The sequence below is a fragment of the Schistocerca piceifrons genome, chromosome X (genome assembly GCF_021461385.2).
Source record: "Schistocerca piceifrons isolate TAMUIC-IGC-003096 chromosome X, iqSchPice1.1, whole genome shotgun sequence".
NCBI classification, from domain to species: Eukaryota; Metazoa; Arthropoda; class Insecta; order Orthoptera; family Acrididae; genus Schistocerca; species Schistocerca piceifrons.
Window position 1 is genome coordinate 716,608,731 of NC_060149.1, and position 15,491 is coordinate 716,624,221.

General features: G+C 42.7%; 1 protein-coding gene across 1 annotated transcript in view; it reads right to left on the reverse strand.

The window, feature by feature from the left end:
• LOC124722047 overlaps positions 1–15,195 on the reverse strand; it is a 328,949-nt gene extending 313,754 nt beyond the window's left edge. Inside the window, exon 1 of the mRNA XM_047247237.1 lies at positions 15,107–15,195. Within this exon, the coding sequence (XP_047103193.1) occupies positions 15,107–15,182 (76 nt within the window). The 5' untranslated portion in view covers positions 15,183–15,195. The remainder of the gene's footprint in view (positions 1–15,106) is intronic.
• Between the last annotated feature and the right edge of the window lie 296 nt (positions 15,196–15,491).

Genomic DNA, 15,491 nt, shown 5'->3' on the forward strand with positions numbered 1-15,491 from the left:
GGTGTATTGCGTGTAAGTGTGTTCACGAGTGTCCTGTTTCTGTCTATATATTATTCTCGTGTGTCAGAGTGTCTATGGAGCCGTAAGCCGCCTTGAAGTCCACGAGTGTAACGACAGTGTTGTTCATCTGACTTACGAGCGTTCGCAGATTCCAAATCTGTTCAATACAGTACCTTCCTTTTCTGAAGCCTGTTTGGTATTCACCTATCTCTGTATCAGCTTGTGGTTGAGTAATGCCTTTAACAGAATTTTGTAGGCGGCCAGTAATAAGTAGATACTTCTAGTTATTAGACCCTGCCTTGTCGCCCTTTTTGTGAAGCGGGTGAATCGATGTACATTTCCATTCCCGGTGGAATTCCTGTATTTTTGTGGCTTTATTTTAATTTACGCAAATTGTTGAAATACACAGTTCTGGCTATGGTTAGGTATTGAATAACATTTGATGTATTATTTACTGTCGCAGCGCAGGTGACGAAAATATTGGGAATGCTTTTTGTTTGCTACGGAGATCTACAAGGGACGCCAGCTGGAAAGACCCTAAAAATTAGGTTGTATTTTCAGTCGGACTTTCAAATAATTCTGACGTGTGGCGTCGTCGTGGTCGTCCTTTAATCCAAAGATTGTTTTGATGCAGTTCTCCACGCTATTCTATCCTGTGAAAGCCTCATCTCTGCGTACCTTTTACCGAGCGAGGTGGCGCAGTGGTTAGACACTGGACTCGCATTCGGGAGGACGACGGTTCAATCCCACGTCCGGCCATCCTGATTTAGGTTTTCCGTGATTTCCCTAAATCGCTTCAGGCAAATGCCGGGATGGTTCCTCTGAAAGGGCACGGCCGACTTCCTTCCCTAATCCGATGAGACCGATGACCACGCTGTCTGGTCTCCTTCCCCAAAACAACCAGCCAATCTGCGTACCTTTTGCAGCCTTCTTTCATCTGAACCCGTTTACTGCAAAATCCTTGGTATCCCCCCCATTCACTTTCTTCAATCACCAAACTGACGATTTCTTGATGCCTCATGATGTGTACTGTCAACTGACCCTTTTTAGTCAAGCTGCGCCACACATTTCTTTTTTCCCAAATTCATTCAGTACGTCGCTAACAGTTACTCGATCTGCCCATCCAATCTTCAGCAGTCTTCTGTAGCATCACATTTCAAAAACCACTATTCTCTTGTCTGAATTGCTTGTAGTCAACGTTTCACTTAGTACAAAGCTACACTGCAGACAAATACCTTTCGAAAAGACTTCGTAACGTCTAAATCTATATTCGATGTTAAATTCTCCTTTCAGCAATGTTTTTCTTACTATAGCCAGTTTAAATTTTATATCCTCTCTGCCGCGCGGTGTGACCGCGTGGTTAAAGGCGCCAGGTCACGGATTGTGCGGCCCCTCCCGCCGGAGGTTCGGGTCCTCCCTTGAGCGCGCGCGCGTGCATGTGTCAGTTTGGTTCCTTAGGAATTCACACACATTCGAAAATATCCTCTCTACTTCAGCCGTCATCCATTATCTTGCTGCTGAAATGGCAAAACTAATCTACTGCCTTTATTGCGTTATTTTCTAATCTAATTCACTCAGCATCGCCTGATTTCATGGACTACATTCCATTATGCTTGTTTTACTTTTGTCGATATTCAACTCGTAACCACTTTTCAAGACAACATCCACTTCGTTCGATTGCTTTTGGAAGTCATTTGCGCTGTCTAGCAATTAAAATGCCATCGGCAAACACCTGTTTTTATTTCTTCTCCCTCAATTTTAATTCTCTTTCCAAATTTCTCCTTGGCTTCCTTCACAGTAAGGTCATTGTACAGATCAAATAACATCGGTAACTGGCTGCAACCATGTCTCACACCTAAACCAATAAATACCATAAAAGTAGGTTTTCTTCTTCAGTCTGTCTTCTGTAAGTCTTAGGATCAGTAGTGCCTCACGTATTCCTACATTTCTCCAGAATCTAAACTAACCTTCCCCGCGGTTGATTTTCACGGGTTTTCCCACTTTTCTGTAAATAATTCGTGTCAGTATTTTGCAACCATGACTTATTAAACTGATAGTTGGATAATATTCACAACTATCAACATCTGTTTTCTTTGCAATTGGAATTATTACAATCTATTCTCTATAGCCAGATAAAATCATTTAGAATGTTTGGCTGGCCATCTTCCGCAACAGCTGTCCTGTAACAAATATTATTCAGAAAACTTGTCTAACTGCAGTACGCTTAAGACAAGTAAAATACTACTACCTACAGACCACTTAATGTTTGGGATGCTACCTGTACTACTGTGTTGCAGTTATTGCTGGCGATGTAGGTATGAAAGATTTTGCAGTCTCCCCCCCCCCCCCCCCCCCCACCAAAGATGGATTATTCTTATCAACATATGGCATGAAATTCCTTCAAGAAATAAAATTTGTACCTGGAAAAATATCAATATTCACACTAAAGCGCTCTAAGCATTTGTTACAATGTAAATAAGATTTCTGGTTTCCGTGAATCTTTTGTATACAATTTTGAAAAAGAAAGGCATGCTAGAAGAAAGCTGGTAGCCAATTTATGCTCTTACACATTCCTTCTCTTATAACATTTGTAATCGGTGTGAGTGGTTCTTTTTCCTGTATCACAATGTCGCCTTCAAGAATCGACCAGAAATCGTTTACAAACTCCTATGAAACACGCAGCGAAGTCTGGAAAAAATGGTAATGTAAACTTTGGTCCTGCACCACCCTATACTTCCGTTCCGTGTGAAGATTTTTCCTTCTAGACTCGATCAAGTTTAAAATTTAAAATCTTTGTCACCTTTGCGTCTCTAAGCTACACTGACAAAGAAATACAGACAATTGAGTTTATATCTGGAACGATAAACATACTTCAGCTGTTACACCGTAAATTTTTACGTCAGTGGAAATCATATTGCAGACTATTACACCAGTGTCTGTTGTTTCATAACTTTAATGGAAAATTAACAAAAATGGTACGACCAATCTTTGCATTTTCATGTGTGCCATCTTGACAGTATTCGTAAAGGTGTCATTACTAGAAATTATTTCCGTCTCTTCAGTCTAAAAACCCCATCAAATATGCGTATTAATCCTGAAAATACATATACATTCCCTATATTATTCGTTCAAAAATGGTTCAAATGGCTCTGAGCACTATGGGACTCAACTGCTGAGGTCATTAGTCCCCTAGAACTTATAACTAGTTAAACCTAACTAACCTAAGGACATCACATACATCCATGCCCGAGGCAGGATTCGAACCTGCGACCGTAGCGGTCTTGCGGTTCCACACTGCAGCGCCTTTAACCGCACGGCCACTTCGGCCGGCTATATTATTCGTAATATATCGTAAATATACAGCTCGCGCGGTATAATACCTAAACAAAATTAGCTTGCACCGGTCATCTGAAACATTCAAATTACAGTCAATGTTTTTCTCGTATTAATTGAAATATGTATTTCGCCAAATGAAGATGGGCGACAGCTAGAAACGTGTAATGACAAAAATACATGAGTTGGCTGGTTGCTGTATTTATTAAAATATGATCTACAGGAACGGGGCTGAACAACCAATAAAATCGATATCTTTTTTACCTATGTTCGAAGCAGAACAAATCTTCAGATTACGTAAGCGTAATTCGCCGAAGAAATAATACCGTTTAACAGACAATTATGACAAGGGAATAGCAAGAGTCAGACGAAGCTTTACTTGGCAAAAGTTACAGTTTGCTTTTAAGAATAGATGTTAACAAAAAAAAATGGTTCAAATGGCTCTGAGCACTATGGGACTTATCAGCTGTGATCTCCAGTCCCCTAGAACTTAGAACTACTTAAACCTAACTAACCTAAGGACATGACACACATCCATGCCCGAGGCAGGATTCGAACCTGCGACCGTAGCAGTCGCGCGGTTCCGGACTGCGCGCCTAGAACCGCGAGACCACCGCGGCCGGCTAGATGTTAACATATGCAGCACTTTCCGAGTCATACTTCCCGACACACAAGCTGCAAGTGACCTCTTATTAGTTATCAAATCGCAAACTGAGATGATTAACCCCTTGCCGTACAATTTAGTGCCCAAGCGACTGGAAACTATGCATGCGAAAAGCGACAACAGGATGCGTGACGATCTCAATACAACTCGACATGGGGATACCTGTTAATGTAGCTACACGTGGTACTGATCTTGTAAACGTTAACACTAATTCTTGCTATTTATGTATATTTTCGTAATAACATTTCAAAAAGTACTGGAAAAGAATTTTTTGCACATAAACAATACTTTAAATTATAAACTTAGTGGCCTTCATCTGACTTCTTCAGAGGGAATGTAATAACACGATGCCTAAACGTAGATACTGTCAGAAAAAGTAACTACATGAAGAAACGCTCCCCTTGAGCGAATTTCTAGTAGTAAAATACTCTACAAAATTTTAGTCCTGCATCGCGTGTTAATTTCGAAAGCATTGTAGTAGCTGTAGTGCTACATTACACCCCGTGCATTCCCAAGCCGCTTCGCACCTTGTGTCACATGCAAACTTCGCACTTTTTTTAGGAGTCAGATTTGTATGTTTCGGGAAATCGGCCCAATACTGCGCCCAGAGTCTAAGAGGTTTTACCTATGTATGGTTTTCCACACTTTTTGAAGTCCGGCAAATGGATATTATTCAATGTTATCTCTGCTATATATATATATATATATATATATATATATATGATTGAAGCGATTTCATTGCTCTACAATAACTTTATTATTTGAGATATTTTCACAATGCTTTGCACACACATACTAAAACTCAAAAACTTTTTTTAGGCATTCACAAATGTTCGATACGTGCCCCTTTAGTGATTCGGCAGACATGCCGATAATCAAGTTCCTCCCACACTCGGTGCAGCATGTCCCCATAAATGAGTTCGAATGCATCATTGATTCGAGCTCGCAGTTCTGGCACGTTTCTTGGTAGAGGAGGTTTAAACACTGAATCTTTCACATAACCCCACAGAAAGAAATCGCATGGGGTTCAGTCGGGAGAGCGTGGAGGCCATGACATGAATTGCTGATCATGATCTTCACCACGATCGATCCATCGGTTTTCCAATCTCCTGTTTAAGAAATGCCGCACATCATGATGGAAGTGCGGTGGAGCACCATCCTGTTGAAAGATGAAGTCGGTGCTGTCGGTCTCCAGTTGTGGCATGAGCCATTTTTCCAGCATGTCCAGATACACGTGTCCTGTAACGTTTTTTTCGCAGAAGAAAATGGGGCCGTAAACTTTAAACCGTGAGATTGCACAAAACACGTTAACTTTTGGTGAATTGCGAATTTGCTGCACGAATGCGTGAGGATTCTCTACCGCCCAGATTCGCACACTGTGTCTGTTCACCATTAAGAAAAAATGTTGCTTCATCACTGAAAACAAGTTTCGCACTGAACGCATCCTCTTCCATGAGCTGTTACAACCGCGCCGAAAATTCAAAGCGTTTGACTTTGTCATCGGGTGTCAGGGCTTGTAGCAATTGTAAACGGTAAGGCTTCTGCTTTAGCTTTTTCCGTAAGATTTTCCAAATCGTCGGCTGTGGTACGTTTGCTTGATTCGTCGACTTCCGCGGGCTACGCGTGAAATTTGCCCGCACGCGTTCAACCGTTTCTTCGCTCACTGCAGGCCAACCCGTTGATTTCCCCTTACAGAGGCATCCAGAAGCTTTAAACTGCGCATACCATCGCCAAATGGAGTTAGCAGTTGGTGGATCTTTGTTGAACTTCGTCCTGAAGTGTCGTTGCACTGTTATGACTGACTGATGTGAGTGCATTTCAAGCACGACATACGCTTTCTCGGCTCCTGTCGCCATTTTGTCTCACTGCGCTCTCGAGCGCTATGGCGACAGAAACCTGAAGTGCGGCTTCAGCCGAACAAAACTTTATGAGTTTTTCTACGTATCTGTAGTGTGTCGTGACCATATGTCAATGAATGGAGCTACAGGGAATTTATGAAATCGCTTCAATCATTCGTAATAGCCCTGTATATATATATATATATATATACTCGGTAATCAAAATTTCAAATTTTACAACGTATGTTTCCCTTCTCTGACCGCGTATTTATTTTTGTTAACGTACAATTTAAATAGAGCCTTATCCGACTCGCAAAAGCAAAAAAAATTGCCCGAGTTTCGTCCCCATGAGAGTGATTAGTGATGTTTGCGTTTGGGCCGCATTTGTTTCCACGAGTCTGACAAAGTGCGGCAAGGGATTAAAACACAGCGGAATGGACCAGGATGCAGACTGTCTGAGAGCAACATTTACGGTGTAATCTGCTGCATTAGAGCAATCTCTGAAGTCATAGCGAGAAAATTATCCAGCTCTTTGCCAAAAGCTTGTCTATTCCACTGAGTTAATCATTTCACTGAACCTCCGCATCTGCATTTCCATGACTAACAACTGAAGAACGCATAACACAGCAACTTTTATTTTAGGAAATATGACGCTGTAATTACTGCGCATGTTAGCATAATTATACTGTTTCAAGCAAATGCTTGGTTTTTTGCCAAATGTCATTTAGGTGTTTTGTAAATCTACCAATCAATCGTTTATTAGGAGGAATTGTTTCTAAAACGAGTTTGGATTTGTAATTTTCAAAACTGGATCATGCACAAATTCAGAGTTTTACAGAAATGACCTTGACGGATGGGAAACAGACACCTTCTCGACCTTAAATAATTTTTATTCTGTTTCAGGGGTTCGAACTAGAATATATCCTCCTCAAGTATTCGAATAAAATAGCTTTACTAATGGTGACTAACATCTGTGCAATCGATATTTTAGTGATGCCAGCAAGGCATTTTCTTCACGACTGGGATATTTCAACATTTTTCGATCTTACTTATTCGCGCAGGCTATGGAGAAGTTAGTGCCCCGGCAAGGACTACGTAAACGAATATTTACTCCACACAATGATGAGCCAAAATACTATCGCCACTTCCTACCTCGAGATTGCCTCCTGGTAGCTTTGTGTGCACGTGACGTTGTAAGCCAAGTATAAGGCGTGACCAAAAAGTTTTCGTTCGAAGGCCTTACAGTCCTGAATCTGTATGCCAATCAGGCAAAATCGCCCTGAGCATGGAGGAAATCATTCAATCGACGCACCAGCTGGGAGATATCCGTTTGGTAGCGCACCATGTCCTGCTGCGTGAAGTCCGTAAATGCCTGCTGCATATTCTCGTCCAACAGGAATCGCCGACCCTTCAAGACCTGTTTTAAGGGAGGATGAGGCTGGTCTCCCAGATCGGACAGCGTCTTCTGTCTAATAGCGACCAGCACGGAACTTTGATCACCATTCCACAAAGGTGATTTTCGACGGACATGCTGCCCCCACACACATTCTTCATTCGTCGATGGACGTCTGTTTTTGTCCTTCGGCAGCCACGAAAAGGATAGCACAGTGGTCCTGTTTGGACACATTTGGTAACAACGTCGCCATATTACACGTTTCTGCATTTACCTCATGCACGTCAGAAATGCACGAATGTCACACCATTCCCCAGATTTTTTTTTTTACTTTATTGAGTTTCGATTCCCCCGAAGGGGGCGGTCTGGCAGCAGCTTAGTACGCCGTTCTTCAGCCTACAGAATGTTTTTTTAAAAAGGTGAAGATGATTAATAGAAACAGGCCATAAAATCTGTGACTTAATGGTAAAATGGCGGAAAAGTGTGGAACTTGAAACATAAAACAAAGGGTAGATGATGCTAATAAAACACACAGGAAGCAGACAGGTAAAATAATAGACAATTAAAAAACACGGCGAAGTCTGGTTTCTGTTCGCAAGAGATAAAATTCACACCCAGCGACAGCATGATTTCTGTTCGCAACACTTTGGAAAGACGCACAACACTGAACACTCACTTCAACACTGCACTAAAAATTTGGCACAAATATGACATACCACAGCCGAGGGCAGACGGGGGGAAACTGGACAGATGGTAGGAAAGAAAAAGGCAGGGGGGGGGGGAAGGAGAGGAAAAACGAAGTGGAGGGGGGGGGGGGGGTTCCTGTCTGCATGTCCGTGCTTATATACCTGCAGCAACGTCCTCTAACGGAAACTTTTTGCTCGCCCCTATATGTAACCTGAGCAGAAACCAATGGGGAATCATTATAGTGACGATACGGGCAGGAAGTGGGGAAATTCGCTGACGTAAGAAAAAATGAATGGAAGGTAGGTCCATATGTTCAGTGCTCGGAGACTAGCATCTCGTAAACCGCGGAGATGTTCGGCTGTTCGTATGCTATTTCGTGAGCATTTATACAAAGTCGGTTTAAGGTCCGTGAAACACGCCTCATCACAGAATGTGGAGGTTTGCCTGCTCTGTAAAGTAGGATAGCCAGCGGTCTGTGGCAGATCTGTCGACACAGTACAATGCTGTCTAGGCACGCTCAGCGTATATTTTTGGACATCGGGTTCCACAGCAAATGATCCATTTATGTTTCCATACCGACCCAACGACAGCGTCAGTTAGGACTGCAGTGGGCACGGGATCATCGAGACTGGATAGTGAAAACTTATTGCCTTGTGGGATGACATCTTTTTACACCATATTGAGGGTCGTATCTGGAGATGGCATCATCCAGGTGAATGGCTGCTGGAAACACGCACCGCGCCATTCTCGCAGGTTGGCAGGGGCAGTGTTCACCTGGGCTTCCAAGGGATCTGTGGTAGTAATCTACGGCACTATGGCAGCTGTGGACTACATGAATGTTGAAACTTCCTGCCAGATTAAAACTGTGTGCCGCACCGAGACTAACTCGGGACCTTTGCCTTTCGCGGCCAAGTGCTCAGATGGTAGAGCACTTGCCCGCGAAAGCCAAAGGGCCCGAGGTCCCGAGTTAGTCTCGGTCCGGCACGCAGTTTTAATCTGCCAAGAAGTTTCATATAAGCGTACACTCCGCTGCAGAGTGAAAATCTCATTCTGTTCTACATGAATGTTATTGTGGATCATCTGCATCCCTTCATGCTTGATGTCTTCCCCAAGTGTGATGGCATTTTCCAGCACGATCACTGGCCACGCCACAAAGCCAGATCGCTCTGCACTGGTTTGAAAAACATGATAGTGAACTCACATGTGTGCCTTGGCAACGAAATTCGCCTCGTTCGAATCGGATGGAACGCATCTGGGACGATACCAGGTACCAGCTCTGCGGCCACGCATCGCCGGTAAGTAATTTACGGAAATTGCATGACCTTTTCGTAGACGTCTGATGTCACACTGCCAGAAATCTGGCAGGGACTTGTAGAATCCATGCCTCCGCTGGTCCAACGGTGGACCAACACATTGTTAAGCAGATGGTTATAATGTTTTGACTCTTCAGTGTATAGCCGGCCGCGGTGGCCGTGCGGTTCTGGCGCTGCAGTCCGGAACCGCGGGACTGCTACGGTCGCAGGTTCGAATCCTGCCTCGGGCATGGGTGTGTGCGATGTCCTTAGGTTAGTTAGGTTTAAATAGTTCTAAGTTCTAGGGGACTTATGACCTAAGATGTTGAGTCCCATAGTGCTCAGAGCCATTTGAACCATCTTCAGTGTATATGATATCTATTGAGTACAAAACCGAGTAAGTCTGTACATCTAACATGGGTTTATGCTCTTGTGGTACGCAATGCAAGTGGCAGATCGGTTACGGAAGTAAAAGGCAGGCTCTCAGTAGCTATAACCATCGGCTTGAGAATTCCTTTCTTAGACGTGAGAAGACTTGCAAACGCTTACCGCAATTTCAATTTGTGAGCTGCCCATGTTCATTGGGTGTGGTGAAGCTAACATCTCCCGATGAATTAAATGACATTGTGATTTATATCTCTCCCAGAAAATAATTGAGTAAATAGAATACTTTTAACTTAAATATAAATCAACAAAATACAAATTGCTATGACCAGCCACATTTATTATATTATACAGCATGAACTGATTTTTTTCTGTGGGATTACGTTTAGGATACAGTATTCAGTTCAGCAGTTCCTGATGTGCCAGTTCTTACGCTACGAATATGAATTATTGTCAAGGCAGTTGCGGACGAGATGCTGCAAATACATGAAGATAAATTTAGGAGCGTCTAGAAGTTCTTACTGGCACATATGGAAGTGTATCCACAAAAAAATACAGTTAAGCTACCATTTGCAAGAAAGCCCATAACTGTGTGTAGCTTAGTTCCCTAGAAATAAATGTTTCTAATCAGTGAATGACTGCTCACCCTATATTTCCACTACGTGTTTCGGAGCATTATACCATTATCCTGTGGACATACTGTTATGCCAAAGCATGAATTTATTGCATGTACGACTTTTGGGTATACTGTGGCACTGTTTCAGTGGTCACAGGCACCTTTTCCAGTCTCTTACATCGCATTCTATACAGCTAACTATAGTCCATGTGATTTAAGTATGACAGAAATAGTTCAGTGTAATACGGGAGTTACTCCGTCTCTTGCGATTGTGTGAAGTCCTACTTGGATCAGACGTGTTTCGTTTTATTTAAAGTATCTTCAGTTGTCAGGTTTTCTGGGTTCTAAATTATTTCCATGCGTGTTGTGCACAGGGATTAGATTCTCGGCAAACAGCACTACACTGACACTATGCAGTGCAGCGTGCCGAAAGTTGAACGACTGCAAATAACGTACAACCCAAAAGATCTGACCACAGAAGATACTTTAAGCAAAAGTCTTCTGGTTCAAGCAAGACTTTATAAAGTCACAAAAGATGGAGTAATAATACCCATTAGATGTAAAACGGCGACTGCAGAAGACGCTCCAAAAACAAAAAAATGGCTCTGAGCACTATGGGACTTAACTCCTGAGGTCATCAGTCCCCTAGAACTTAGAACTACTTAAACCTAACTAACCTGAGGAACACACATATCCATGCCCGAGGCAGGATTCGAACCTGCGACCGTAGCGGTCGCGCGGTTCCAGACTGAAGCGCCTAGAACCGCTTGGCCACACCGAAAAACAAAAAGACAACATGTATAATCCAGTGTATAGTATGTGATGCAAATAGAAAACGAGCCAGTGAACACAGACTGCCATACAATACGTCCATGCCATATGAATTGACAAACTCGCCTGATGTATAGAAATAATCCTGCGGAACGCCTAATAGAAAGTATAATACCGGGTGATCAAAAAGTATAAATTTGAAAACTGAATAAATCACGAGATAATGCAGATAGAGAGCTACAAATTGACACACAAGCGTGGAATGACATGGGGTTTTATTACAACCAAAATAATACAAACGTTTAAAAAATGTCCGACAGATAGCGCTTCATTTGATCAGAATAGCAATAATTAGCATAACAAAGTAAGACAAAGCAAAGATGATGATCTTTACAGGAAATCATCAACATGTCCATCATTCCTCAACAATAGCTGTAGTCGAGGAATAATGTTGTGAACAGAACTGTAAAGCGTGTCCGGAGTTATGGTGAGGCATTGGCGTCGTATGTTGTCTTTCAGCATCCCTGGAGATGTCGGTCGATCACGATACACTTGCGACTTCAGGTGACCCCAAAGCCAATAATCGCACGGACTGAGGTCTGGGGACCTGGGAGGCCAAGCATGACGAAAGTGGCGGTTGCGCACACGATCACCACCAAACGCGCGCAGGAGATCTTTCACGCGTCTAGCAATATGGGTTTTCATTTTTTTCTAATAAAACGCCATTTCATTCCAAGCATGTGCGTTAATTTTTACCTCTCTATCTACATTACTCCGTGGTTTATTAAGTTTTCAAATTTATACCGACTTTTTGATCACCCGGTACAATAAATGAACGGTTATACCAATTTGTATTTTCAAGTAATATTCATTAGAGCCACGGGACAGCCAGGGCTAAAATACTGTCGTTTAAGACTGGAATAGAAGATGCAGAGAAGTGTTTTGTATTCTCCGGCAGACTGCAGTGGGAACGCCAAGTATTTGGGTGAGACGCGTGCAGGCAGCCAGACACAACAAGCCGCAAATAGACGCTCGCCGCTGCCCTCGTCTCTACTCCATACTTACAAACGCTGCCTTTTACTAGCACTTGTGAGTGGCCGTAGTTGCTGTATAGTTACTTCGGATGTTCTACATCCGTCTGTGCCACTACTAAAAAGGTTTATTTTACTCGACACGTGTCGTTCTGTTCACTTAAAACATCAGTGATCTGTAATAAAACCTTCACAACTTTGATATATATAAGCCGGTCATTTCATAAGCTGCTGAGGTATGATTTCTGACTAACTGCAGGAAAGAGAATGAAAAAAAGAAAGATCACACTGGAATAGCTTATGAAACCAACTGTTATACATAGCAAAACTAAAAATGTAAATATGTGATTCCGATTCACTGTAAAGGTTTTAAATGAATAGGCTAAAACGAAACGCATATGATAAAATATACAATTTAGTTATGAAATTTATTTTCGTGTGTGTTCTACCAGACCTGCAATTTTTTTCATATTTGTTCCGTAGTTGTATACGCGCTTTACAATTACAGGCTCATATCTAAAAAATGGAATTTTCCTCTGCCACATTTGTGATGTAGCTGCAGAATGGCCAGTATAGATTTTTATGCAAGATAATCTGTGATTACGTTTCTTGAAAGCGGATTTTCATTGAAGGTAAAATATGGTTCTGTCTTCTTATGAACTGAGAAGAACTTTGCCGAAGTTCAGAGCATATTTTGTTCTGAATTTCGGTTTGTTCGTTCAAAACTTCATTTAGCTCCCTTTTCCACTAAGAATTGAGAGATTACTGCTTATGTCTACTGTAGTGTCCGCTAAGAATTTGTACTAAATGCGGAGAGGCGGTTTTCGCTTTTGGTTGCATCTCTGGTGGAAGATTCGCATGAAAAATGCAATTCATACTATTATTGAAGTTCCAGCATAGCAAATACCAAAAACTGAGTCGTTGCATAGACGGCTTTAAAACATCCTACATAGGAAATACGCCAGCAACAAGTTGCAAGACGCTCTATCGCAGTAATACACACGCGTCGTCTGAGGTGCTTCGGTGCTTCTCAGTCTAAACAGCCCGTTTGATGAGATACAAATTAGAGAAAGAATTATTTTTCCGTCTTACACGAACTTTTGTTAATGGTAACTCGCACCTCACGATAAAAAAATTTAAAACATCTGCTGCCATGTACAGCTTAATCTAATTCCAGAAACCAAACTTACCACATTCTGACTGGGGAGCTAATTGTCGCAGCAGTTAGAAAATATAGAATTATAAAACTCTTTTTACAAACTTATTCAGATCAAGTGGCTGTGCTGCAAAGAACGCTGTTTAGGCAAGGTGCCAAACGTACCGCGTACCGAATGCGGCCAGATAAAGATTTAATACAAATCCTAGAGAAAAAGAAAGCAAGCCAGGTGACGCCCCCTTTTGAAGTAAAAGATACCGATGTCCCTTATGTAGTCAAACATCAGACATCAATAACTCTAGCGGGACGGCACTGCCATCCAAGAAACAAGCTCTTCGGTCTTTCGTAAATAAAAAATTTAGTGTTTTAGTAGGGCGTGCAGCTAAGCGGTCGCTAAGAGATTGCAGCTCGCCACTTCCACAAAAACCTGCGCGAACTCCCTCAGGATTGTACCTGTTATTGCTCACAGCTGCCAGGTGCAAACCAACAAAAAGAACGGCCATCGCTGCCGTCCCAAGCCACTATTCATCTGTCAGTGTCGCCATAGAAACGGGTACAATGGAAAATACGCCCCTTCTACAAAGTTTTTCACTCTCAGCCGTTTATCAGAGGCCTCGGGTTCGACAGCTGGAAGTTAGCGTCAGAATTTCGGGCCTGATCGGTATTCTCGGCCACGAAGTGTGATTCATTGAACGCAGCAAAAGCACCTCTGGGAAAGGAGAGAAACTAATGCTCGACTACAACGTCGTAGAGAAATCCCCGGCCTTACATAATTCTCAGAAGACCGTGTGCAGGCAAATGGCAGGTACGGCAATGAGCATTTCCGCTGTTGGAATGCCAGCCGGATGCTCGCGAAACCTGTCTCAAGTGCAGTCTACACGCTAAATGCGTCTTATTAGAGATTCTCCATACTGCACAGAATCATTTTCTTTATACTACTTCCTTTATAATACGTTATTCAAAAAAGTGACCACAATTATCAGATATTCTGCAACTTTCGTCCTGTTAGAGCCTTAAGAGACCGGTCTGAATTGTGTGCGTCACTCGACTATGCTGCGAGTATGAACACTGCAAACGTGTTAACGTAGCTTGAAAGTCTAGGACACAACATTACTCCGACTCAGTGTTTCACCGCATTTTTTTTTTTTTTTCATTTTAGAGCTATGTGATAGCTCGGGCATTGTGCAAGTGGCGGTTTTCTTCCAACACATGCTTCACCTACGAAGCGTTACCTCTCGGCGCAGTTGCATGAATTAATCAACTTGCCAGTCTCCCCATATCTTTGTTTCAGGAGTCATGTAACACGTGACGGTCTAAAATTCGTAATCCGTCCACGTGTTTTGAGCACTCGGCAGTAAGCACAACTGAATTCCATATCACACGTTGACAGAAAGCTAAGATGTATTTAGTCACATTACAATTATCGTAAGCGTAGTTTGTTATAAGCTTATTTGGAAAACGAGCATATACAGCATTTGTACGAGTGAAAAGCATGCTGACGTACGAAGACGCGGAAGCATTACGCGTTTTGACATATCCAATAAACATCATAATTGCTGGCACTTTTTGTATTATACTGGTCCCTCAGCTGATTACGAAAATCACTTCCACTGTATGTTGATTTCCTCATTTCGAATAATCGTGAGCTTGCAAATTTAAATTGTGAGTAACAATTCTCTACCATCATCAAATTTTACTCTGTATTCTTATCAACAGAATGAAAATTATTTAAAAACATTCGTTTATCTCGGTAAAGCGTCTTAACTGACACGATAGTATCCAAAACCAGCTTACGAACAAATCTTTACATCTAGTTTCATTTTAGAAACTGCTGCTACAATAATGCTTTTTTTTTAACAGAAAAGAATCGAAATAATAATGGGGTCAGAATGGCGTGCGGCTCTCGACATGATTTGCGCAAAGGGAAATTCGAGTGCTTACCGGAGTGCAGCGTGCAGAGCAGGACGAGAAGACGGGCCAAGCATGTGCGCATGCGTGTATCCACGTTCGTGTCCATGCTGCCGGCTTGCCGCTCGGGCACTGAATGAAGCGCCGATGAATGAGCCGTGCCACGGGTGGGAGCGGTGGGGTGGGGATGAGGAGCGATGGTGGGGGTTGAGGGGCGGGGAGGGGTCAGAGGGGGGCGCCCGGCGGCCGGTGAGCTGCCCACCTGCCTGCGCGTGCATTCCGCGCACGTTTTCGGTCTTCTTTATACTTTTCAAGCTGGACACATCTCGATCGGCTGGCACGCGATTTACTCTGGAAGCTATGCGGGTCGCTAGTTTTTGTTCGCTCGTAGATGCTTGTTGCGTAACCTGCGCATCCG